General features: G+C 38.8%; 3 protein-coding genes across 6 annotated transcripts in view; 1 reads left to right on the forward strand and 2 right to left on the reverse strand.

Moving 5' to 3' along the window:
• The window catches only part of LOC105046669 (uncharacterized), a 54472-nt gene that overhangs the window by 19587 nt on the left and 8410 nt on the right, over positions 1-26475 (forward strand). For 3 of the 4 annotated variants that reach the window (XM_073259811.1, XM_073259810.1, XM_073259812.1), the window contains exons 10-15: positions 1200-1293; positions 1905-2098; positions 2609-2708; positions 2781-2897; positions 3461-3517; positions 3914-4635. In XM_073259811.1, the coding sequence (XP_073115912.1) occupies positions 1200-1293; positions 1905-2098; positions 2609-2708; positions 2781-2897; positions 3461-3517; positions 3914-4021 (670 nt within the window). In that variant the 3' untranslated portion in view covers positions 4022-4635. Of the gene's footprint in view, positions 1-1199; positions 1294-1904; positions 2099-2608; positions 2709-2780; positions 2898-3460; positions 3518-3913; positions 4636-23366; positions 24471-26475 lie in introns of those variants that run through there. The other variant, XM_073259813.1, reaches the window with a different exon arrangement.
• Positions 6552-9147, reverse strand: LOC105046668 (large ribosomal subunit protein uL13y). The gene is made up of 4 exons (XM_010925325.3): positions 8741-9147; positions 8483-8599; positions 8256-8343; positions 6552-6900 (listed from the first exon to the last, which is right to left on the reverse strand). The coding sequence occupies exons 1-4, from the start codon at positions 9130-9132 to the stop codon at positions 6757-6759; spliced, it is 741 nt and encodes a 246-aa protein (XP_010923627.1). The 5' UTR covers positions 9133-9147; the 3' UTR covers positions 6552-6756.
• On the reverse strand, positions 12629-15651 carry LOC105046667 (uncharacterized). Its single transcript, XM_010925324.4, has 3 exons — positions 15353-15651; positions 13362-13436; positions 12629-13020 (listed from the first exon to the last, which is right to left on the reverse strand). The coding sequence occupies exons 1-3, from the start codon at positions 15505-15507 to the stop codon at positions 13005-13007; spliced, it is 246 nt and encodes an 81-aa protein (XP_010923626.1). The 5' UTR covers positions 15508-15651; the 3' UTR covers positions 12629-13004.

Here is a 26475-nt window from a genome sequence, read left to right on the forward strand (position 1 = left end):
GGATGTGCTTTGAGATGTATCTAATGTTTTGCTGTTTATTCAAAACTCAGTTTTTTTTTTAAAAAAAAAATACTAAATGAGCTAGAAAGATGAGTTTTCTATAGGAAGAGGGATTGATAAATATAAGATATCAAGCAAAAGCAATTTGGGATCACTACTAGGAGGAGAATGGGGAAAACAGAACAAGATGTGAAGTAGATAAAGAAAAAGTAAAACAAAACACTGATTATTAGGAAAAGAATGAAAGGAAGGATAAAAGATTAACCAAATTCTCCCTGAAATGTAGGAACAATACCTAGGGGCTGGTCTCTCCAGGTCCATGCCTTACAAAGGGATTGAATTGCAAAGAATGATAATTTGCCCCCCAAGAAAACTTCAATCTTTATTCAATCTTGAAAACATCTTGCTCTACAACTCCTGGAGACTTAATAGATAACAGAAAAATCCTAACTCTATGAGAAAATCCCATAACTACCCCACTAAAATGGGCTTACCGTTACCAGTTACTGTAGCATGAACAGTGTAGCATGAACAGTGTCATGAATAGTGCACCGTACATCCTGTTGATTTTGGCATTTCTTTACTTCTTATTTATTCGGCTCCATATGTTCTTGATGTTACAACTGCAACTCACATGTGGACTCACCCTATCACAGCGTTGCTGCTTCACTTCAGTTTATCATCTCCATTGATGCTTTGGTCTGGTGATGATTTCTGATCTATGTCCGTACATTGTAAAGCAGTAGCATGATGCACATTCTCTGAATTTTGCACAATGACCTTCCTGTTCTACTTGGGGCACTGTTCGTTTATTACTACTATTCTCTTGCTCCATATAACAGATCTATTGTATAGTCTATGCCTGGTCCATCTCCTTCATGGCAAAATGTTGGCATGTGATCCAGCTTTGATTTGGAAGATATGAGTTCAAGGAAAACAGGATACTGGCATAGTATATTTCATGCACATTGTAGCACAATCATGCTTGGCATGTCCTTCGTATGTATATTTAATTCACTGTGTCTTTGTATGGATTCTATATATTAAGTCCACAGATTCTTATGCCCCTAGTGCATTTTCATGCTCATCGTATGTGAATCATTGTATAGAATGGCTTTATATACTATAAATAGTAATTTCCAGTGACAGCATAAATCTTTCTTTTCTTGATATTTATCGATAGCTTCTTTAGATAACAGGTGGCGACTTGTGGAGATTGATGCTAGTTTGTCTGATTTGACTTGGGAAGCAAAGCATGTAATGTCACTGATACATCCTGCAAAGACCTATATGGTATGTAGTATCCTATTATTATTGTAAGAACATGCTTCCATCATAGTACATGTTGTTGTTCTCTCTTTGACATAGAGAATGCATTTATGATTTTTTTCAGAAGTTTTTTTGCTGTCTTGGAATTTCTGAGGTTATAATTCTGTTTGCAAAACCAAAATGTGGACGCAAAATTTTTTGAAAGAAAATGGATCAGCAAAGAGATTTATGTTATTCTTATCCTTGTAGTTCCTGTATTCAAGAGTGATAATTTTTAATTCTTTGTCATGTGATCCTTTATCATCTTTCAGCTAGAGAACTTTAAGTCATGCTGTTTCTTGTTGTCTTTGTTGTCCTTCAAACTAAAACATCCTCTCTTAAGCGTTCTTTCATTGTTAATTTTCATAGCATTGGAAATGTTTTGCATCAGTGGAAATTGCTTTATGGTAATCAAAACATTGGTTGTCCAATGCATCTCAAATTGGATTATGCGACTTCTGTGGAAAGAGTATTGATAACATTCCGAGTACTTTGCTACTGTTATTGTGTTTTTCTTATGTATTCTAGTGATGATTGCCCAAAGATTTTTTTTTTTTTTGGGGATTAATAGTCTTAATCTAGATATTTTGTTACAGGATCTGAATATTGGAATAGCATTATGGTTGGCTGCTGGTGGAGATGGTTGGGTGGATGGAGAGATCTGTAATCTAGGAGAAGATCAATGTCGTTATAGATACAAGTCAATGGCGCAGATTCTCTTACTAGGTTCCGGCGCTGATGAGCAGTGTGCTGGATATGGTAGGCACAGGACAAGATACAGGCTGGGAGGGTATGCTTTTACTGAGGATAATTAAAGCTTGTGCTCTTTCCTTTTTTTTTTAATAGTTCAATCATGTGCATATGTTTCCCGATTCCATTTATGTGAAAGCTAGTTTTCCTGTGCTGATTGTTGCATCCTGATTTTGTTTCTGGTATAAATCATTTTAAGGACACAGCACATATACTGTTGTGTGAACAACTTTTGTTGATTAAATGCCTACTTCTGTGATCTTAATAGCATTCGAAACAGGTTTTTCTAGCAGCATTCCAGGTATTTTCTGCTACCAAGTATTTTGGTAGGGTAACTTAATAGCTTATAGGTTTTTCTCATGACAACGCAACATTGTGTGATTAAACTGAAGAATAGCTACATATTCTTGCTATATTCATCTTCAACGTCACCTCTTGGGGACTCCTACATGCTTTTCTGCTGGTTAAGAGAAACAGATGTCTAGCTTTTCAGATGTTGCTAATTTAGATACCCTTGGCTCTTAAATTTTTCTTTTTGGTTCTCTTTCAGTTGGGTTGCACTCCATGAAGAAATGAGATTGGATATGCTGAGAATTTGGAAAAGAAATATGGGTAGAGATGACAGATGCATTTCTGATCGTGGAAAGGAGGTAGTGCTCATTTCATCAATGACTTCAGGACTCTCATAATTTGCATTTTGATGTATTTGTTTTATGTTGCAGGCAAGATTTCCGTTTCTCGATGAGGATGTCATTAGAACTTTGTTGGAAATTCCTCTATGGGAGATTGCTCAACTTGATAAACCTAGTGGAAGAGGTGACAAGAAGATTCTAAGAGAGGTATGTACTTGATTAGTGTTACTCTTGTGTGGCTTCTCAAAGATTTTTCTTGAGCCTTTGCTGCTTAGATGCTTATAGGTGTCAAGTCATGCAGACAATAATGTCTCATTAATTGATTTGTATGGAAAACATGGAAAGTACTAACTATTTGAGTACTGGTTATAACCTTTTTTCCATGATATATGAAGTGGAATACTATTTTGTTGTTTGAAGAAATGTCTTATGTCCCTGTACAGGGTTCCGTACCAGTACCTTACTGGTATTGTATGGCACGGTATGGTACACCACAGCACCAACACATGGTAAAGGTGCTACATCGGCACAGCACCTATATCATGTGTTACTATCGTGCCATATTGAGCCCCCGTAGGATACCAATTATCTACTGTATGGTCCGATAAGTCTGGCAAGTAAAGCCTTGGTTCAAAATTTAAATACAGTTTATGTCTGACCTGGATCTTATGTACATGTATAACCAAATTTGTCTTCTCCATTTTCTGTGTTGTTTGAGGAAGGCAGAAGTGCTGGTATGTTGATCTTAGTTTCTTTTTTATACTTTTTAGGTTGCACAGTTGCTTGGCTTGGAAGGAGCTGCTGTTCTTCCAAAGAGGGCTATTCAGGTGCCATTTCCATGGAATCATGCCTCAGAATCATTGATCCTTTACATCATAATTTTTATATGCTACTGCCAATCAAATTATTATCAAATATTTCAATTCTTTGAGTTTTGACAAGCCTTGATGCATGTAGCAGATTTTTACATCCATTGTGTACATTAATGTTTCTATTTTTTCATCCTTCCTATTTTATTTGGCAGTCATTTTCTGTTACCTAACACCAGCATCCTCAGCCCCTAACAGGAATTTTCATCCTCAACAAGAAACTTAATGTTCATTCCGAAAGACAAGAAATTTAAGTGATTGCCATTTGCATTGGGGCTAAAGTAGAGCAGCAGTATCAGGTTCTACTTTTAGATTTTTTTGTGTGAACTAGCTGATCTTTTATCACTCTTGCAGTTCGGTTCACGAATAGCAAGAGAGTCAAACCGAAAGAACTTTGGAAGCAACCGTGCAGCGAATCAAGCATCTGCAGGAAGTGTCAAGATTCATCAGCCTGAAAAATAGCACCACCAAGGCCTATTCTGGTCCATACCAGGATTCCAATAGGCAACCTCTAGAGTGGAGAACTCATACTGTATGGCATGGCTCATTCTCGCTGCAAGTCCGCCTTTGTCAACTACTTTTCCGATTTGGTCACATGCACACTGGCTGATGTCTTTGAACCATGTGAGTTGTCCTGACATGCTTGCAAGATGATAGAAGGGCTCGTCCTGTCTGGCGCAAGAAGTCAACATATCTTTTGCGGTCCAAAAAGGAGGAAGGTGGAGATGAACCTAGTCTGAACTTCAGATGAGGATCCCAAAAGCCGATTAGCCAACCCAAAACCTGTTCTAAACTTGGAATTTTGAAAATGTGATTTCTGTAAAGTGAACAACCTAATGATAGTGGCACCCAAGAGGCATATGAAGGTGGAGAATTTGGGTTTATATAATTCTTCTTGTTGATTCAGAGTTGTATTTCCTAGTATGCCTATGCTTAGTTCTACAAGCTTTATTTTGCAAACCTGCGGTGGTCAGGGTTGAGGTTTACACCGACCCGGACTGGTCTGATGTGGCTTTTGCCTCGCTTGGTATTAAACTGTTCATAATATACATATCCTACTGAAATTTTGATCCTGAGATTGAGACCTGGCTTTTTTAGAATGAATAAGGCCAGGAGTATTCTTATCCCTGGCAAATAGATATAAGGGAATAAGGTATCCTCAAACCTGCTTTGTATTGAAGGGGACTGGAAAAAATATTATTTCCAAATTTAGACACTTCTCTTCTTGCACCAATTTTCACAGACAACCTAAGCCTGGAGTCATACCAGACAGGAATGAGAAATTTTAGCTGAAGAAAAAAATGCGGGAATAACTACTCCAAAAGGAAGCAATAATTTCAATTAAGGATCTTAAAACCTACGAGCACCTTACAATGTTGGGTGCACGTCAAGATGGTTTCAGGAAGCAAGGGCATGCACTGACAATGCTGCTTGGTTACATCAAATATCAAAGCCGATGATGCTTAAATAGGACACCAAAGCAGTTCCTATCATCAAATATCATACTCCCTTTGTTTGATGACAAATGGTTAATGAATCTTCTATGTTGCCTCTGGTTCTGTCACAAAAGATAAACCTCTACCTGCATTTAAATGATGTCTCAGCACCCCTAACACCCTGTGTTTGCTGGTGCATAGCATTGTAAAACACAGGTCTAAACAGCCCCATTTATTCAGCCAGTCAGTATCTTACCTTGCTATTCAAAGTATTCTTAAGCTTTACAATCGCATGGTGGCAATGTACCCAACCAAGACATGAAACTAAAGCATTGACAAAATTTATAAAGAACTTTGCCATTTAATTATAATGGCACTTTCTAATGGTGCAAACAGCACCCAAGAGGGCACAGAAGGTGGAGAGTTCAGATCATATAATTCTTATTGCTGATTCAAGTTGTATTTTTTGTCTGCCTATGTTTTCCAGACTTTGATTTAGTTCAGGTTCAGCGTGGCTTTGCCTTGTTTAGGAGTAAACTGTTTATAATATATATTCTTCTGAATTGCTGATCCTGAGATTGAGAAACCAGGCTTTGTTTGGTTTTGAGAATAAAGCAGCAATAAGGCAGGAATGTTCCTTATCCGTGCCAAATAGATAAAAGGGAATAAGGGGAATAATTATCCACATCAAGCCTGTTAATTTTTTTAAGATAAAAGGGAATAAGGGGAATAATCCACATCAAACCTGTTAATTTTTTAAGGGATCCCAATAGCGATCTAACTCTTCCCCAACCCTTTTCAGACACCATGAAACATCGGAGAAGCATCAAGAAGATGTTTTCTGGAAGCAACTGCATGCATCGTGCGCATTCTTGGTTGCATCACATATGAGATCCCTGAGAAGTGCCAATAATGAAAACTCATAATGCCCCTTTTTTATGTCAAAGGTCAAACCAATCTTCTACTTCACCCTCGTTCTGTGATAAAAGATGCACCGCTTAGTGCATTTCCAGGATGTCCTAACAGCCTTGCATACAACGTAAAACACTTCTCTAAAACGTTCCAGTTCCTCGGACAATTAGAGCCTTTCAAAGTATAGTCTAGAGCTTCACCATTTTATAGTGGCAAGCCACAAAACCAACCAAGCCATGAAGCTTCAGCATACACAATAGATACCACCACGAAAATAAACATAGACGCAACCTATAAAGCCATGACGTTGAAGGCATGAAGCTAACGCCTGAACCATTGCACATGTTTAAGCTATTTTTAATGCTGACTGTAGGAGAACAATATGCAATTGACAGTGCAATGAAAACGTAGTCATACTTGAGACTAAGACCTCGTGATTAAGGTTTCCATCCATTATAGAAAAATAAAAGGTGAGCGTATGCCTAGACTAAGACTTCTGCTGCCTTGTCAAACCTGCTCTCAGAAATTTTGTCGAAAACAACTATGCTGAAATTCTATAAAAATGCTGTCACATTACTGAACTGACAACAACTGAAGCTGTGAAACTAATATTTCATCACTGAAGCATTCAAGTAATGCTTGGCTTGAAAACAAAAATTGCATCCATTAGATCATAGGAACTTGGTTTGGCACAACCATTTTAATCCAAATTGATGTAACCAGGTTAACTCACTAGAAATTACCAAGGCAACAAAGCTACAGATTTCAAATATGAAGAGGTTCCATAAGAACGTCTAATATGAGAGTGGAGATCTTCTGCAAAACCGTTTACTCTATAAAACAAGCCTATCAATACTTCAATGGGGCCAGAATGTTGAGTTGAGAGCCAAGCTTCTCTTCAGCTGCCTTCTCTGCCTTCATGCGGAGCCTTGCCAGCTGCTTCCTCCTCTCATAGGCAACCTGAGACCTCTGCTTCCTCTTATCCTCCAATTCCTACCCACATAAATATGCAAAGTAAAAGCAAGACAATTAGAAACTGAATTAGCATAATTATAAGAAATTGACTAATTAAAGACCATTTACGACCAGCAACCAGTCATACCAATAAACAAAACATTTTTCTTGCCATCCATTATCCCCCAACCCACCAGCTCCCCATCCCCCAAACCCTCTCTTTTCTAATGAGGGCGGTTAGGGCTCCACATGAACTACCATAACCCATTTGGAGAGGAGCCTTTTCTCTCTCCACTCCCTCTCAATCCGGGCTTCTCTCTCCCCTCCAAAATTTTTTGACGCTAATTAGTAACAATCTTGTCCAATCCACACACTTCTCTCTAATTTCTTTTTCTTTTGATATAGCACAAATTGCATTGCATTATTTAAGGGAAAAAGAATGTCCAATAAAAAGCACACTTATAGTTCAACCCAATTGAGGAACACATACCATATATCAAAAAGCAAAGACAATTCCACTACAAAACAAACACTTAGCTCAATTTTAGTGGGATTGGGCTCATCAAGTCAGGTCAGGTTATGCCATGCTAATCAGAATAAATAGGAATTTAGGGGAAAGATCTGGGACTTCTTTATTAGAGTACTATTTGCTGGATTGAGGTTTCCACCATTCATCAATTTGATGTTACACTTGCATAATACTTTGACAAGACTAAAGATATAATTATAAAACAGATAACTAACTTTTAGGAACATAAATACGAATTGGTTGTCTATTTATATATATGATTGGGACAAGTTGGATCATGTTTGAGTCAAGCTAAGGTCGAGTTTTGGTTGGGTTTAAGTTTGACCCTAACCAAATCCAACTTGAGGTCAGATTGGGATTCCTTAGCCCACCAAATTTAAAAAACCTTGATCCAAATTTAAACAGGTTGGGCAGGATGGTTACTTCTAGCATAGTATTTATGTTAAATTTCCCTGCAATAAGGGAATGTTGCAATATTTGAATGTGTGCAACAGCCTGGTGGCACCAACAACCCTACTTGCAATATTCTAAGACAATTTTCAATTGTTTCACATATTTCTGTAATTACATGGTTTATACAGTTATTGCAATTATAGCCTGCCTTGGAATGTAGCATACAATAAAGAAATAGAAATAGATATAATAGCATGTCAGCACTATGATCCACAAAGTAATTAAAGGAAGCCTCTAAGGATCTACAGTTTCAAAGAAAGAGAACAATAGCAGAATACAAAAGGAAATAGCCAAGAATAATCAACCACATCCTAAACAAATAAGGTTGGCTTTCTTTGAATAATATGACCTATATAAGTTCCCATTCGATTAAGAATCTAAGATCAAAGGAGAAAAAGGTAGTTCCACTGACTCTGATGATATCATAATGGCTCCATCCGACCTCCTTAGATAGCCGGCCCAGCAAGCAATACTTGTGCCCTGCCTGAAGCCTCAACACCCTAAAATTCATCAAACAATCAAACTAGTCATTTTGCAAACAACAAATTCAAAGGCCATACCATTTCTCAGAACATCTATATTTACTAAAAGGTGACACTGAATTAGATCGGAAGCTCAAAAGGGGAGGGGGTTTCTTACTTGAGAGCATCGGGGATAACCATCCGCTTCGTCTTATCGTAGGGGGGCGGCACGCCCTCGTAGGCCTTGAGCCTCGCCAGCGCCGCAGCTCCACGCTTGGTCTTGTGAGGGATCATCCTACCATCCAATCAACAACAGAAGCATAAGATTGCTTCATAGAAGCAAGCATCGAAAACGCAATCGATCTACGAATCCATCTAAAGGCTACTATAATGGAGAATTGAATCGAAAAAGAAGGATGGATATATAGATAGTTACCCACGGATGGTGCGCCAGAGGATCTTCGCGGGGGCGCGGAAGTGGATAGGGCCGTGGGAGGGCTTGGTGTTCATGCGCTTGCGGAGGAAGCGGAGGAACTTCATCTTCTGCCGGACGAGGCCGCCCGAGAGGCAGATCTCCTCGCACCGCACCACCACAACTCTCTGGCCATTAAGGAGCTCCTTCGCCAAGATCGACGCCAGACGGCCCAGCATGTGGTGGCGCGCGTCCACCACCACCCTCCTCGTGCAAATCCCCGATCCGGAAACCATTTCCGCCGCCGCTGCAAGAGTTAGGGTTGGCGTTTGGGGTCGGGTTTCAGGAGGGGGGAGGTTGAGGGTTGGGGTTTTGGGGCTTTTATCTAGAGGAAGGAAGCCAGGGAGTAATCGCATGGGATGGGTCCACCGTTCTGGACCGTACCGTCTGTTACCACTTTATGGACGGCTAGGATTTAGTTGATTATATATATATATATATATATATTTATATATTCTGTTGAGTGATAGCTTAACTGCTAGCTAGGTGATAGGCTGTGACAGTCTTTCTTTCTGTATAATCTTTATTTATATCATTTTGTATATATTTATCGTCGCAAGACTTTGATAGATGCTGATATAGTTGGAGCCGGATGTTCGCAAGACTTCGATAGTGTTGAGATACTTGGAGCTGGATGTCGGTTTGAAACAATGTTGTCGAGGAGTATTTGTAAAAAATATTCATACTCATCAAAATATTTCGATACGAAATATTTTGATGATTAAATTAATCAGAATTTTAGAAACAATAAAATAAAATAAAAAAAATCAAATAAAAAACTTCCTCATATATATATTTTAAAAATATGTTGCTATATCACTATTATTATACAAATTTTTCATCATGCGTGCATAATTTGTTTGTGATTATAAAATATTGTAGTTATTAGAAAAGAAAGAACTCAGAGATGGAGAGACTCCCGAAAATCTATATGAATGGCAAAGGAGATAAAAGGATGCTTTGGATCCTTTTCATGATTTTTTTGAAAAAAAAATAAGGAAAAAATTATTTTTTTTCACCTGGTCCAAAGAGAATAGGCATGATATTTTTTTTGGTAGACAATAGGCATGATATTTTGCCACTAATTTAGAATGCTAATACAATTACATCAAAGAGGAGCAGGTTATTGGGGTTCAGTGTATCAATGCAGCATCACTTCACTGCAGTTCAGTGCTTCAGTTCCTATGATATGCTGTTCAAAACTTCTGGGGTTGCAGTTGCTTATTGAGTCATACACTTGCTTATCATCTTCATTGCTTTCAACCCTGATACAAATATTGTTATTACAACTACTTTTTTCATGGGAGACTGTTCAACATGCTAATGTCATTAATATCATCAAGGATTGATATTATATGGCTCCTGGTTTATATCTTATCACATACATCATTGGCAGTTCAGGATAGTTATGCTTCTCTTATTTCTTCACCAAATGGCACTACATGGATATTGCTGAAGGAAGGCTTATTGGATCAAATTCCTTCAGCAGCGGGTTCATATCAGTAGTTTTCAATCCATCTATAAATTGCTGTGGGCTGATCCTGTTAAATGTTTCATACCCCAAAGAAGACTTCTGCAATCTCCTCAAGCAATTTTTCTTCTGCTGGTTCAATCCTGCTGGTTCAATCTTTCAGCTTATGTTATCCTTTTTATTATTGGTCGAAGGACTGTTTATTGTGCTTCAAGTCATCAAGCTTTTAAGCTCTACCTTGCTGTTACCAATAACTTCTAGTTGCTTCACCAGCTACTCATTTGCGATGTTATGTCTACTGTATTGTATGTTATTGTCCAGCTCCTCCTTGTAATTGTTGTTTGTACTTTGTTTTTCTCTTATAGGTAATCTGAAAATTTCTAAAAATCATTTATCTGAAAAAATAATTATAAAAAAAAATAATTTTTACTACATTTAATAGGTAAAAAAATTATTTTAAAAAATAATATTGAAAGAAGATTACTATGTTGGATTGAAGATAATTCAATATAAAAATATAGTTAAATTTATAAATATACTCATTAATATAAAATAATTTTTTAATACCAAGATAGTATTATCATCTTCGATTAGTTTTTATATAATGACTATGACCATATAGTCATTTGCATAATGCTATTTACATCTTAATTTTTTTATAAAATTTTTTTATTGAATGAATTTTAAAGGACATCAAAATAAATTCAATGATTATGTGGGAATATCTATGTCAAGTATGGAATACCACCATTCAAATATTTACTAAATATCAACCCCCATGATATTTGTTTTACCTTTTTTCTCTAAAAAATAAAGAGACCCATTAATATTTTATCATCTCTTTCATTATTCACACAAAATATAATAATTTAATATGAGATTTATTTTTTCATACCAGATTAAGATTAACCTCAACCTAACAGATCCTTAAATGTTGAGACTTTTCCTGCTGCTACTATTGTTTCAAGTGCAGGAGATATTCTTTTCTTCTTATGATCATACTATTTGTTTATATGTTTTTTCTTTGATGCACTGGCTCCTCAATTTTACCAAAAAAAAAAAAAGAAGGTGCAGATTATTTAGAAATTTTGATTTAGATGGACAAAAGATTTGTGATTATTTATTAGCAAACCAGCTGCAAGGTAAGAACAAGTCATGCTTAGCAAATTAAACTTTACAAATTACAACTTTATCATGATCCCTTTAACCATAGATGTTTATCATTGATCGTGCATAGAGAAAGATACCGACAATCTTTTTGTTATCAAATAATACAAAATTAATTGAATCCATCGAATTTCAACTCAAACACGCTAGCCTACAGCACATTATGAATGCTTTGAATGGTCACTTTACCATTCACTTTCGTTTTAAGCATGTTTTAGCAATTAGCAGTAATAATATGTGCATGAATCTCCTTTTTCCAAAAAAAATAATCCCCCAAAAAAAAAGGTTCAGTCATTAAAAACTTTCACGCATGGCATAAAGATAGAGATAGACGACATTCCCCTCCTACGGTCCCACCAACCAACAGGTTGCATTGAAATTGTAACGCAGGGGGAAAAATCCAGCTTCAAAAAATTCATTCTACATGTTGCCAATATATATATATATTCTACAAAGTATTCCAGTTTTAAAAGACTTTCATTCAAATACTAGATTACGTATGTATGTATGTAGCATGCATGCACGCATATATGTATGTATGAATGTATATCATCCTTATGTATGGAGACAGTGAAAAATGAAAGGATGACGTGAAAATGCCAGAACTCAGAAGGGTGGAAGAGGCAACTGACCCATAATTTCAAGATTTTTGGGAAACGGTTAAATATTTAAATGGAAGACACCCTTTTTTCCTTTTTTTTTTTTTTTTAAACTTGTGTCCACGGACCGAAAACATGACATGGAACCACTGCAAATATAATATGTCTGTAAATACAAGCAAATTTCATATGCATAAATGCGCGGATACCAAATCATCTTCACTAAAAAGCACTGCCACTCTTTGCTCTAATTTCGGAGCTATCCTCGTCCTTTCCAGCTCTTCTATGCTCTACTTGGCTAAAAATTATTTCCATGGAAAACAAGGACAACTCCATTATCTATTCTACAAATTATTATCAAGGCCTCAACCTCTCACCCAAATATATATATATATGTGTATGTATGTATGTATGTATGTATAGCAAATATAATAGGCTAGCAACTGCTGATCATTACATATACCACATTTGTTCAGAAACAAAAAATTCTGAAGAAAGCACATACTTAAACATCTTAGAATAACAGCTGATACCTGTGAGGAAAACGCCAACTTTAATAAAAGCATCACAAGATGCTGCTTTCAAGGCCATCTTCGTGGACAAGGAACATGCATGTCTGCCATTCAAGGTCTCCATGAAACATTTAAAACTAAAGGACCAAAGGTCCACAATAGTCAACATATTCTCTACAAATATTATCTTTGAACAACCAAGGCAATGAAAGTTGATTTAATGGCACAATTAAAAGATGATAAAAAGAAGTGATTCCAAGTACATTTAGTAAATGAATATGGTATGCAGCTTGATCATCCACAAAAGTTCCACGCCTGAAAGCCTATCCAGATGAACCAAACCATGTACACTCAGAGCTACTTATTCCATTGTTACTTACTCCATGTCCAAATGAAACTCGAAGAAACATATTAGCAGCACTTCAGCTAGTGGATGTGGACTGGCCAACTAAAGAAGGATAATTCCGATGATTGCTTGCTCATTTACTCTTTCCACTGGAAAACAATAAAATAAACAAAAAAAAAAAGGTGTTATTACATGGCAAAAGACAGGACATGTAACTAGATAAATGTAAGGTTTCCTCAGCAACTATAAATATCAGCATGCAACCGACTATAACTGACACAGCCATGTGGTCTAAAACTTGTCTGAGCCAACATGGCAACAATGGCAGGCCGAAAAGATCAGTCCACAAATCTAGCAATCAAGGAGAGGCCAGCTATATACCCAATTAAATCCATCAGAAAAATTGTACAAAAACAGAGCAAAAACAAGCAACAACAGAATCTACCGCAAATGACAATGATAGCAAGTAATAAGGATCATAAGAACTGACAAACTGATTTGCTGCTGCTTCTCCATAGCTTTCTTCCGATGATGGTGATCAAACATCAGGGCCCTGTCATCCCAACTGCATGGAAGAAAGAAAAAAGAATATGGGAGGCAAATTGAGACCGTAGACTTACTGAAAGAGTAAATTTGAGGTCCAAGTGATGAGATGCTTGTTTGTTGCATGACTGGTGCAATGAAAACAACCAGCAAATATGGAAGAGCTATAACTTCCACCAAGAACATGCTAATTTATTGCTCATTAAACATTTATTCATGTGCAATGACAAATAAACAGTACATTAATCAAATTTAAAGCAAGGGATGGAAAAACCAAGCACAATTCCTACTTCTACCTTAAGCTACAAGTAATATCTAAAATCTAAAAAAATGGACAGACTAAGATCTTAGTCTGCAAAAGACATAACAGATAGTGAGTTTAATGGACATGTGATCAGCTCAAAATTGCTTAATGGATCTTGTTGCATGATCTAGTTTGATCCCAAGAAGTGTAAGGTTAGAGGCAGTGATTGTAGACTCTCGAACGGTGATATACAAGAAGAATGGAATACATCACAAGTAAAAATATTCTTTACAACAAATAGCAGAAGGTTGCAGCCACTACACTTTCTGGTGAAACTCACTACTCCAAAAAGATCTATGTGAAGGTACAAAAGTAACATAAGGCAATAGGAGAGTACACCAAGGAAGTAAAAGAACTTCCTCTGACCATTAACAAAAATTGGTTGTTATGTTTGCAGAACTCATCATGGTGCAAGCAGAAATTCAAAATACACTTTCTCTTCCCTTCCACAACTCCCATCATACTGCATACCATACATCTCTCTTGCGGTTAAAAGCTTACTTCTTCCTCAGTCTTCCACAAGAGCAAACTGAAATGCCAAGACTGCCAATAATTTGTGTCCAATTGGTCCAAGAAGATTTGAGTGCCAAAGCAAATATATCAACTAGTACCAATGACATTAATTTCAGCATGCTTTTTACCCTATTATACACTTTCTGGTAAAGAAAGTGGGAGAGAAAGAAGAGACTCCAGAGAGATTTTGAAAAGAAAAAAAAAATGTCTATGAAAAATGATTTTGCCGTATCCAAAATAATACCAATCCAACCCATTTCATGAATAAAATGTGACCAATTAACCAATCAACAAAACTACTTGTTACAACTAACATCTTGTTGTTGCATCGAGACATATAAATGTTGACTAATCTGGCCCTCCACTCACCACAACACCATGAAAAGAAAAGCAGCAAGCAAACTTGAAAAGACAATGAGTGCAACAGCTACCGTATTCTTAAACTAACCAATAAAAAAAAAAAAAAAAAAAAATCAGTTCCCAAATCATAATATGTATTATTTTATCCATTGGAGTCAAAGGGTCAAGAAAGAGAAGGAGAAGGATTTTGAAATAACTTCATTGAGCGAGACCTCAATAGCCATGTTCAGTGAATAAAGAAAGCTTCACCAAACCAACCCTATAGATGATTATGGTTATGGAACCGAAGGTCAAGTGATGCCCATTGTCTTGGATGTTCAGAAAATCTTAAAAGAGAGTCCCTTTTTTTTCAAAAAAAAAAAAAAAATCAACATTTTCGTATCTAAATATTCAAAGATTTTATGAATTATGGAATCAGATGCTATTGCTACGATGAATCTGGAACACCCCATCAAACAAAAGGATCAAAGCTCCAAACCCAAAGTAAAATGCCCTAAATTGTTCCCCGGTGATAAGCGGTTATCATTTAAAAAGTGGAATTCCCAACATATAAATCCTCGTTCATCACTATCACGAAAAAGCGATGAAAACCTGGCATTTGCAATTCAAAAGCGATATGATTTCTACTCAACAAGATCATTCGTCAAGAGTTTGCAATCACTGCCTCAAACGATCCACCGTTTAGCCCCTATAATTAGCTGTAAAAAGAAACAATAGCATGAATGAAACAAGAATAACCAAGAAGGGGGTGGGGGAATGACTTGAAGTGGTGGGAGAGCTGCTGCCGCGCGAAGGAGGTGAAGCAGGCGACGGCGGAGAAGGCGAAGGTGCGCACGCATGTGCTGACGATCCGATCTGGGTCGGTGTGCGGCACCCCCGGATCCCCCCGATATATCTTCCACCAGAAATCCTCCATCCCTTGCTCTCTCTCTCTCTCTCTCTCTCGATCGAGATCGAACGGATTGTTGGTGCTGCTTTATAGCTCCTCTGCTCTTCTCCTCTTTTGGGCTTCGTTTTTGCGTCTCGCCGACTTCCACCTCTTCTCGAGAAGAAGTTTCGCGAGTGAGGGAGGGGAAAAGAATCTTCAGGATCAAATCTTCTATGCGAAGGGATGGTTTTTTGGACGGTCACGATTTGCTGCCCATTGACCGGGAGTAAGTTTCCCCTGGACCTGAACCGCCTCAAAAAAGTCCTTGTCGGATCCGGTCCAATCTTGGAAACTCGGATGGGTCCGGACCTGGCTTGGGCTTCAAGTTTGCCTTTGAAACTACGTTGTTGGGCAAATAGGGCAAGGGAGGAAGGATTCAACTCATGTGGAAGGTTATGTATTCATGTTTAAGCCACCTGCATTTGTGACAAATCCTTGTCTTACTATTTGTGGTATTGGCTGATTTGTGAGGTATTTGTTGTAGAAGTGATTGTGAGGTATTTGTTTTATTCTTCTTTTTTCTCCCCTCTCAATAATTGCTTGCATTGTCTTACAAGATAACTATGGATATGGAGAAACATGATATAAATCAACTTAGGGGGGATCTTTTCAAAACTAATAAATGAAAAGAGCATTATTCGGGATGAGTTATTGTGTATTAAACCAAGGGGGTGCTTGGTTCACTACCGAAATGGGAATCAGAAATGATTAAAATGAGAATTGGAATAATCAAATCCTCTAAAGTGTTTGATTTATGACCGAAATCGAAATCGGAATAGAAATTTAAATTCATGGAGAAGAGTAGGAATTGAACGGATGCTTGATTGGAGAGAGTGGGGGTTTGGAATCGGAATGGGAGTGCATGACTCTAGAGCGGTCAAGACGGACCGACCCGCCCTGACCCGCCCCAACCCACCCTGACTCACCTCTAAACGGGGCAGGACGGGCTGACCTGTTTAACTGACGGGTTGGAAAAATTCCAACCCGACCCAACCTGTCATGGGCTGCGGATTAAACGGACCAACCCGTCAAAATTTTTCCCTCCCCCTCTCAAAAAAAAAAAAAATTGTTAATCCTTCCCTCTCCTTTTCACATCCCCTCCACGATCTCTGGAAGGTTAGTAATTTTTTTTACTAAACAAAATAGGCAAATAACTGGACAAGGGTTAAGGCATCAAAGAGATTTGATAATATTTTTTTTACTAAACAAAATAAATAGACTAGCCCGCCTCGACCTGTTAATCCAAATGGAATGGGTCATTTGACCCATTTTTAAATGGGTTGCTAAAATATGAACCCAACCCAACGGACCCAACCCAAATTGATAGTTCTAGGTGACTCTCATTCCAACCATTTGGTTGGAAGGAGTTCTATTTTGATTCTGATTTTAGGATAAAATGAAAATGGCCCAATCTACTTAGAACTCAATCCTTACTCTCCTCTATGTATTCAAATTTGCATTCCCATTTCTATTCCGATCGCGAACCAAGCACCTTTTGAGTTTTAGATAGATTAGGCTATTCCCATTATATCTCAGAATTAGAATCAGAATGGGACTCCCTCTAACCAAGCAGTTAGAATAGAAATCATCCATTTTGATTTCCATTCCAGACTTCTATTCCTCCCAATCAAGCACTCCAAATTTCCGTTGCTACTTGCTACTACCATCATCATGGAGCTCCATAATAATGTCTAACCACCATCCTTTCCAGCTTTTCATCAAGCAAATTATTTCAACCTTATGGAGGAAAAAATAGAGAAGGGATAAATGTCTTGCTGCATCTGTTCATTGGGATCGATTCTATAACTATATTTAACCATGACATTTTATGATTGTTGTCCCTTAGCCTCACACTATTGATCATGCATTTTACTAGACAATCAAGAAAATTTTAAAAGAATTTTGAAAGAATAATGCCCTACAAGTCAATCGCATGTGTGATGTGATGGGGTATTATCTATATTCTATCTTTTTAACTCATATATTTGACATTAATTATTAATAAAATTAGATATTTTATTTCATTATAAACTGCATCTTGATATTTATTTAAGATTATAATGAATCCTATAGATTAGGACAATGATTTTAGGACCATGATGAGGTCATGCCAGTGAGATCTAAATTCTTGATAGTTCTAATCTAAAATATTTTTAGTTGTAGGATCATTGATTCAGGGATCAATGATACCGGTAAGACTGACACATCTTATGTATGCTTGATGGAGAGGATGGTTGCTCTCACAATCACTTGTGTGGTGATACTAATACGAGGATGTGGATACTCATTGAAGAATGAGTTTACTGAGTTGACCTAATGAGAGAATATCTGATGGAGTCTTATATATATGTCAGCTGATTGTTCTCTCATGGAAGTAGTGCAAGTGATCCTTAGACCTGAGATCACCATAATACCTTATGTATATGAATTTATATTTTGGTTCATTCTCTAACATGGCTCTTTGAGGCTTGTGTGAGATATTCTGGATATGATGAAGTATGCATGAAAGTTGTGAGTGGTCAATAAAGAATCGATCACTCCTTATAAGAGGAGAGAATATCCTATGTGATCTCATTGGATGATGACTCAAAAAGTCTTTGATCAAAAGAGGATGATAATTAGAAAGAGTTTCTAATATATCATCAACTGAGTTATCATCTTCAGATCGAGATATATATAGATAAGTATTTGAACTTGACATACTTTCCTATTCATAGCTTACTTGGGATGTTGTATGATCGAAAGATTAAATTATACGGTAACTCATCACTGAAGGATATTTTTGATATTTTCATCAAATTTTATATCTTCTGGACAGTCATGACATATCGCTAGATATCAATCTTGACTTATGGACTCGCAAAAAATAAAAAATTTAATTCAACAATTAATTAGAAGGAGTTCTAATTAATTGATGCATTTGGATAGATCTATTCTAATTAAGTTAGTTTGGTCATGAGTCTAAGTTTACTGCTGGCTTGATATGAAACCTAATAGATCACATACTCAGAGATTTGATCATGGACTAATCTAATTGATTTTGTTGGAAATCTTATGAGTTTAATTGACATGCTAGCATATGAATTAACCCAAGTTTCCAATCTAGCTTAGCCCAAAGCTGTTTGAGCTAGCCTAGAACCTAATGTCTTGACCTAATTTGATTAGGCTCAAACCTATAGACTCCTATGTGCCTAAATCTCTTTATATGGAAGAGTTTCATATGAAACCAACTCTTCCTAACCACCTCCATGCCATAAATAAATCAACACTCATTTATTTGAGGTGCCCAAAAGGAAGAGTCCTTCTGGGCTACTCCTTTTAATTTTTTTTCCTACGATTTAATTCCCATGCCTAGCTTTATTTCCCTACCAGAAGAAAAAAAATCAGAAAAAAAGAAAGGAACGAAAAAAAGAAAAATAAAAGAAAAAATAATAGAGCAAGAAAGGCAGGTTGTTTGCTTCTCTTAGTTATTAGTATATCCAAGAGTTGGATATCTAAATTAGAATAGGGTGTACCAATCTTTTGAAAAAAGATTTTAGCCTGGTCTAGTGGAGTTTTTGGAAGACTATCAGGTTGTAGTGCATTTCGTCCTTGAGAAAAAAAGTTGGCTACATTTCTGCGAAGCAAGCTTCAGCACTACATCAAATTGGGAAGATCCATGATCGATCTTGTGTGGACTATCATTGAAGGATATTCATATAGCTGTCTTGTGGAGATCATTCCTGCATCTGACCATCATCTTCTGAAAGGTATAATTCTTATATAAATATTCTGTATATTTTGTTTGATTATAATAAGCAAGGTATTTCTGGGATTAAGTTTCGATTTATTTATTTTTAAGAGTTAAAAGTATGTAAAAGTTTTTGAAAATCATAGTCCGTTGTGCAATCAAAATCCAATAAATTTCTAATCCTACAATGCAATATCTACATTGGGGGCATGTTGAACATTAAAGTCATGACATTTTTGTCATTACCATCCAAATATATTGCAAATGATCAAAAGGCAATTATTATGTGCCAAAGATGGCTTACTAGCCATCTTGCAACCAATATCTTTTGTGCGAAAGAATGATCGATCTTCTTTCACGAGCTCAACCATTCGATGGCACTTCATACTTTGAGATAAGTGTAGAAAGTTTAATGAAGAGTTGATGAAGTTGCCAGATTGACACATAAAATGTCAAAAATTTTTCAAACTTTCTATTGGTAGAATCTCAAAGATTTTTTTTAATTTTTCATATTTATCAACACTTTTATCATATTCACTTGGTCAACTTGGAAAACTTTATCATGGATTGATTTATAGGATCTGATAAAATCTTAAATATAAATTTATGAGATTTGTTGTGGTCATGGGTCAAAGGCTCGAATGTAGGACTGAAAGTGGGCTCGGACCGGCTCGAGGCCCATCGGACTGGACCGACTTCGGATCGGACTTCGGTCTCGATCCAAAACTATTCGGACCAGACTCGGGCCTAAAAAATTGGGTCCGATCTACTTTTGGGCCGGGCTCGGGCAGACCTTTGGCCCGGCCCGAGCCCGACCCGGGCCCAAGCCCGAATCAGGATCGAAGTCAGGCTGCGCATATGCTTGCTTCATTTGCAAAACCTAAACCCTTATCTGGGCTCCCCTTGTTCAGCTCTTGCTGCTCTCCCCTTCTATAGGTCAGTTTGCCAGCTCACCCAGTCATTATTCCTTCCACCCCCCAGCCCCTCCTCCGCCTTTGCCTGGACTCCGGTACAATCAAATCGGAGTCGACGGAGTGGGAAGTCTCCCTCTTGATTGGAGGGAGTCACTATCGAAAAAAAATGACGCACCGATGCCGGGGGTGGAGGTGGCAGTGGACTTGGCTACAGGAGATGGCGGCTGCGGTGGAGGAGAGTCGAAGGCGTTGATGGTGGCGGAGCTCTTCGATCATCAGCCCTAGAGGTCCCAATCTCGGAGCACCTTATCTGGATCCTCCAAACAGAGGTTCAGAAAGACGATCAACTTCAGATTGCTTGCGATCCATGACAGATCCCGTCGAACGGTGTCTCAGACAGGCTCCGTCAGCATGTTGGGTGGCGATCTGAAGCCGTCGACCATAATGTTGCTGCAAGAGCTCTCGACGGAGGGGATGCTCGCCGGCATGGTAGTGGGAGCCTTCTGATAGGTTGCGTTCTCCGATACTCCTCCATTCCCCCCACCGACCTCCCCCTCCAGCTCCTCCCTCCTCTCCCTTGCCTCCGATCATCCCCTCCCCTGCTCATCCCCTCCCTCCATAACAATCTTGTCCATGCCTGATTGGGTTCGGACCTTACACCTTATATGGATTTGGAATTGGACCAGCCCGATTGGGTTTGGATCGGTCTCGGGCCCGAGCTCGGGTCGGGCTCGGGCCTGTATTTTTTTAAAAAAATCAGGTTTAAACCCGACCCGAAGCCCGAAAAATTTTTTCGGGCAGGGGTAGAACTCGGTCCGCCTCGGTCCAGTTCCAGCCTTAGTCGAATGGCTCAAATAGTTGGCTTATGCCTTCGCCTCTGCATACGTGAGGTATTGTCCGCTTTGACTCATGATCATCTTTAGGCTTCAGTGGGCCTTTAGGCTTCAGTGGGTCTTTAGGCTTTAGTGGACCTTGATCATTTAGAGCCTCACGGTTTTGTACTTTAAAAGGCACCTCACGTTGGGAGAGAAGGTTCCAATCCATATAAGCTATATTCTCTCTTGACTCATAATTGATGTGGGACTAAAGAAGCTCTCACTACACCACAACACTGCCCCCCAGTCAAGAGGGAGTAAGTGTGGATAGAATGCATTCCCAAAAGGTCGAATGGCTCAGATGGTTGGCTTATGCCTTCGCCTCCGCATATGTGAGGTATTGTCCGCTTTGACTTATGATCATCTTTAGGTTTCAGTGGGTCTTTGGACTTCAATGGACCTTTAGGCTTCAATGGGCCTTGATCATTTAGAGCCTCATGGTTTTGTCCTTTAAAAGATATCTCACGTTGGGGGAGAAAGTTCTAATCCATATAAGCTATATTTTCTCTTAACTCATAACCGATGTAGAATTAAAGAAGCCATCACTACACCACAACAAAATTTATCTAGCTCATGATTTTATCCACATGCTGAATAAATTTTATAAAATTATTGAATTTGTACATGTATATATCTTTTCACTATGCGTAATAAAATCAGGTGGTTCTAATCAACTTTTCTTCACCATCCATTTTGATTTTTTTTTTTTTTTTAATATCTGATTTGATCGCACTTGCTCCATGGAGAAGAGCTGTGCAACCCTTTCCACATGCCTTCCATCCTCATGCGAGTAGCCCTCTTCCATACCAGCCTATCACCCTCTGCACCGTGCTCCAAACTTTTGATGGATGGGTGATCTTCATCTCTATGGAGAGAGAGGAGAGGTGAAACTCATCCACTGGCCCTCCTCCATCCTCACACTAGTGGGCCTCATCCATCTCCGTCGGCTCGCCGCCCTCCATCCTAAGAGGGCCGATGGAACAATTCATGCCTCTCCTCTCTGGCTTTCTGCAGAGTAACAATCAGATTGAAGGTGAAAATAAAAAATTCTATACAGATGGATTGCATGACCCTGCTCTTTCGTCTATTCTCCATCAAGCTCTTCCTGATTTGAAAGCACCAACTGCCATCACACAGCCAGACTCCTAAAAGAAGATCGATCTCTTTTTTTTTTTTTTTTCCCGCATGGAAGTTATGATCTGAACCCTATAAAACTTCGTAAATTAACTTGCTAGGCCTCTAAATTTTGCATTTTGCCTGCTCAAGATTTCGAACTTTGGATGCTCCATATACCCGGGATATTGGGAAATGCACTTCATTGGTTGAACATGCCGCATCGTGCGAGCTCATAAAGCCCCCGTCATTAAGAGCATGCATAAACTAGGAATCTCACATATATCATCCAAACAGCAAACAGCCACATGCAGCATACCCTGCCGCAACCTGCACGTGACACGTGGCTTCAATTCATGGACGGCATTAAGTCCCAATGACGTGGGCTCCACGCGGCAGCATTCCTGTGAATGTCGTTGGGCCGCATAGCGCGACACAAAAGCCGAGACATTTGATGCCACTGTTCCGCCGGCACACGTTAAATCTCCCATCCCTCGTTTTTCTTCAACCCGTCCCATCTGTCCGAACCAACCAAAGCAAGCCACGTTTCTGTAACAAACTCCCCCGAGCTACGGTTCGCCGCTAGATCTCGGACTTCTTATTCAAGGCAAAAAGCCTCCCAATCTTTGCCCCAACCACCCCCCTCTATAAATAATCCCCCACTCTCATCAATTTTTCTTCGATTCCTCTCTTTCTTTCTCTCTCTCTTTAGGGTTTTTCGAAGGTTTTTAAATTTTCCCCTCCAAAAACCCTAACGGACAACCAAACCCTAGATTTTTCTCGCCTATATCTTGATCTCTGCGCCATGAACCCTGGATTTTTTTTCTCCCTCTTCTAGAACTCAATTGAACTCCAAGGCTGCCGTCCTCTTTGATTTCCAGTTGCCGAGATCCATGGGGGGACCGATTTGTCGGCGCAGAAACTCACGGTGAGTCTCCGAGCAGTTCCGAGCTCTCCCGGTCTTCCTGTCCCGCCTTCGTTTCAAATGCTGTTGAAACCTAGGGTTTTCCAGACGTATCTCTTCCGAAACCATTGTTCCAGATCGGGCGTGGTGTTGAGTCCCGTGTCGAAGCTGGTGAAGCTTTGGATTCAGGACCGATGACAGATTAGTTGAATATGAGCGATGGAGGCAGGGAGAGTGGAAGGGACAACCAGACCAGCCCGAAGAAGAGTAAGGTATCCGGCAGTGACGAGTTTGGCCGTGCCATTGCCAAGGTCGCCGTGACTCAGATCTGTGAGTCGACCGGGTTCCACAGCTCCCATCGCTCTGCCCTTGATGCTCTAGCAGATGTTGCGATCCGGTACATATGTGATCTAGGCAAAGCTGCAAACTTTTATGCTAATTTGTCCGGGAGGACATGTAGCAATGTGTTTGATGTCATTCAGGGGCTGGAGGATCTGGGTTCGTCGCAGGGGTTCTCCAGTGCATCAGACGTACACAGTTGCCTGGTCAGTTCAGGTATTGTTCGAGAGATCAGCCAGTTTGTTAGCACGACAGAGGAGGTCCCATTTGACCAACCTGTTTCCCGATTCCCAATTCCTCGGATCCCCAAGCGGACACCTAGCTTTGCTCATATTGGGGAGGCTCCTGCAGGGAAGCACATACCTGATTGGCTGCCGGCATTCCCTGATCCACATACTTATATCCACACGCCAGTTTGGAACGAGAGGGCCACAGATTTCCGTGCAGATAAAATTGAACAAACAAGGCGGCGGCAGAAGGCCGAGAAGTCTTTGCTAAGCTTACAGCAGCGGCTTGCTTGCAATGATACAGCTGAGTTTTCCCCTGCCACCGACGGTGATGCTGGGAAGGGGAAGCAGGCTGTTTGTAGTAACCCTTTCCTCACCCCACCTTTGCCATCTGGGGAGAAGGAAGTGTCACAAATCATTATCCCGAATGAGGATGCTATCGAGAAATTGTCAGTGCTTGAGACTTTTGCACCTGCCATTGAGGCAGCAAAAAGTGGGTCTTTTAATTCCTTGATTAGCAAGGAAAGGTTTCTTCCTAGTGAAAGGCCCCCGGTGCATTTTAAGGTTGGAATTCACAAGAAATCCTTAGCGATGCCATTGTTTGCGAAAGCTCTGAATGCTAAAACAGATTCGTGGTTCCTGAGGGATGATGGGAAGGATGACAAGAAGCGGAGAGCAGAGATGATACTTAAAGAAGCTATGGAGAACCCACAGGAACTTGCTCAGTTGTAGAGTTCATTTTAGATGGGTTTTGCTGATGTGGAGTTGTTACCGTTGGCATGGTGTATCAAGATCGATGGAACTTATATCTCAGATTTCTGATGGTTTGATCCATACGAGAAATTTGAGGTATGTGGAATGTTTCAATCAGGCAGTAACCTTTGTCTACAATCTCTCCCTCCCTTCCTCCCCTTTTGAATTTTCCCTTTCTGAAAAGTGTAGAGTATCCTTCTCTTGACATGTCAAGATGCATAATCTTTCCACGCACATTTTCTTTTTTTAATAATTTCATGTTTAATACCAAATTATAGAGGGCAAGGATGTAAATCTATGTTCCCATTAATTAAAGCACGAGTTAAGAAGCGAACACAAATCATGCACTATGGTATTATCCGGAATCAAAACTACTAGTCTGAGCCTGGGGGAAACTTTTTTTTAGATACAAAAAGTTATTACTTTACAGATTCTCTTACTCGTGACATTAATGTTACATGGTTCCTCATGCTTTTGCCTGTTTAAATGGAAGACATAATTTAGTTATTTACTTAATGTTATGGCAAATCCTTGCTTGTGTATGTATGTGTGTGTGTGTGTGTGTGTGTGTATTTTAAGTGGATCCAAAGCTGAGCCAGCTACTTTTTGCATGCAAATATTCTCCCTCAAGATATATCTGTTTCCTATCTTTTCCCTGGTCTATTGAAGTAATACTCTCTAGTTGAACTATTTTAGCTGTTGAAGTTCTTACCATTATTCCAAAAGATAGCTATTACAATGATTGTCAAAAGGTTTTGGGTCAATTTTGTCACATTATAATTTCCAGAACAACCAAACAACACAACCACCATTGCATATATGTTATGACAGACATAATGACTATATAATGACCGTTGCGGAATCTTTGTTTGCAAGATAATCATTTTTAATATTTTTGTTAGTACATCTGACTGTTAATGTGAGAAAATTATATACTATAAACAATGTTGAATAAAATCCATTCGAAGATTGAAATGCACAAGTAGAAAATATTAACATTACAGAGATCCAGCAGTTCTAGGGGCTATTATGCTGTGATGATGGCCAGCAGGTGCACCTATTCTAATATATGACAGAAGCATGCAATGCTCCGGCGACTGATATCTCCTTCCTTTCATGTCACAAGCATTAAGCTACTACTATGTCTGTGTTGGATGGTCAGTCAATTTAACCTCCTTCCTTCTTAAAGCTTTTAGAAGTTGGTGTGCTATATATTGCATTGGCTTTAGCTTCATTATGGACTGGCTAATTCTCCGTTGATCAGTGTATGCTCTGTGTTATTGTGACTCTAATGTGATGCATCTTCTTGCAACTAAATCAAGATGCTTATGTCATTTAGCATAACCATTTTTCTCTAAGAATATAAAAGAGACTTGACATAAGTTTGTGATGGAGATTTAGAATGTGGTAGGATGCATTGAAGGGCTTCAACAGGGGATCTTTCTTAGATTTAACTATAGTTATCAATTTTCATTTCTTTCTTTTTTGTTTCTTTCTAGGTTTTTTTAGTATTAGTGGATCTTTACAATCAAAGGCTCATAGTAAAAGATCTCAGATTTCATTGTTAGTTTGGTGAGACCCATTTACTGTATTGATATTGTTCAAGCACTGCTCACGCTACAGTAAGAGCTGCTCACGCTACAGTAAGAGTGAACAGTAATTGTGCCTTATTAGGGGCTGTTTTGGGATTTTAAAATAGAGTCAAATTAGATTTTTTGTTTTGTTATAACGAGGGACTCGTAGAGTCATCAACCATCTTAATTTTTGGTGGTAGATTGAATCTTTTGCCAGCGATGGTTAGAATCTATTGTCTCATGATGAGGCATAAGGTGTAGCCTAGCACATCACAAATGCACTTTTGGACTAGCATGGTAAATTAACACAATGCTTTAAGTATTACATGTAGGGATCTTGCTTGTGTAGCACTAGCATGGTACTTGTCAAGCTGTGATATGCCAATGCTTGACATGCATTGGCATGAAGCTGTGCCACATGCCTAGTTAGGCATTGACATGATATTGTCTGATTTGTGCCAGTTAACATGGATGACACTTTAATCCTCGAGATGACTTGGGCAGCCATGTTTTGATATTTTTGTAAC

Source organism: Elaeis guineensis, chromosome 6 (genome assembly GCF_000442705.2).
Source record: "Elaeis guineensis isolate ETL-2024a chromosome 6, EG11, whole genome shotgun sequence".
NCBI classification, from domain to species: Eukaryota; Viridiplantae; Streptophyta; class Magnoliopsida; order Arecales; family Arecaceae; genus Elaeis; species Elaeis guineensis.

Bases quoted from the DNA above. Each gene is read 5' to 3' on its own strand.
- LOC105046667 (XM_010925324.4), bottom strand. From the start codon at position 15,507: ATGGAGGATTTCTGGTGGAAGATATATCGGGGGGATCCGGGGGTGCCG. The intron at 13,437-15,352 runs GTCATTCCCCCA...TCTTCCATGCAG, and splicing joins CAGCTCTCCCACCACTTCAA to TTGGGATGACAGGGCCCTGA.
- LOC105046668 (XM_010925325.3), bottom strand. From the start codon at position 9,132: ATGCGATTACTCCCTGGCTTCCTTCCTCTAGATAAAAGCCCCAAAACC. The intron at 8,344-8,482 runs GTAAGAAACCCC...GATGAATTTTAG, and splicing joins GTTATCCCCGATGCTCTCAA to GGTGTTGAGGCTTCAGGCAG. The intron at 6,901-8,255 runs GTCAGTGGAACT...TTATGTGGGTAG, and splicing joins GCCATTATGATATCATCAGA to GAATTGGAGGATAAGAGGAA.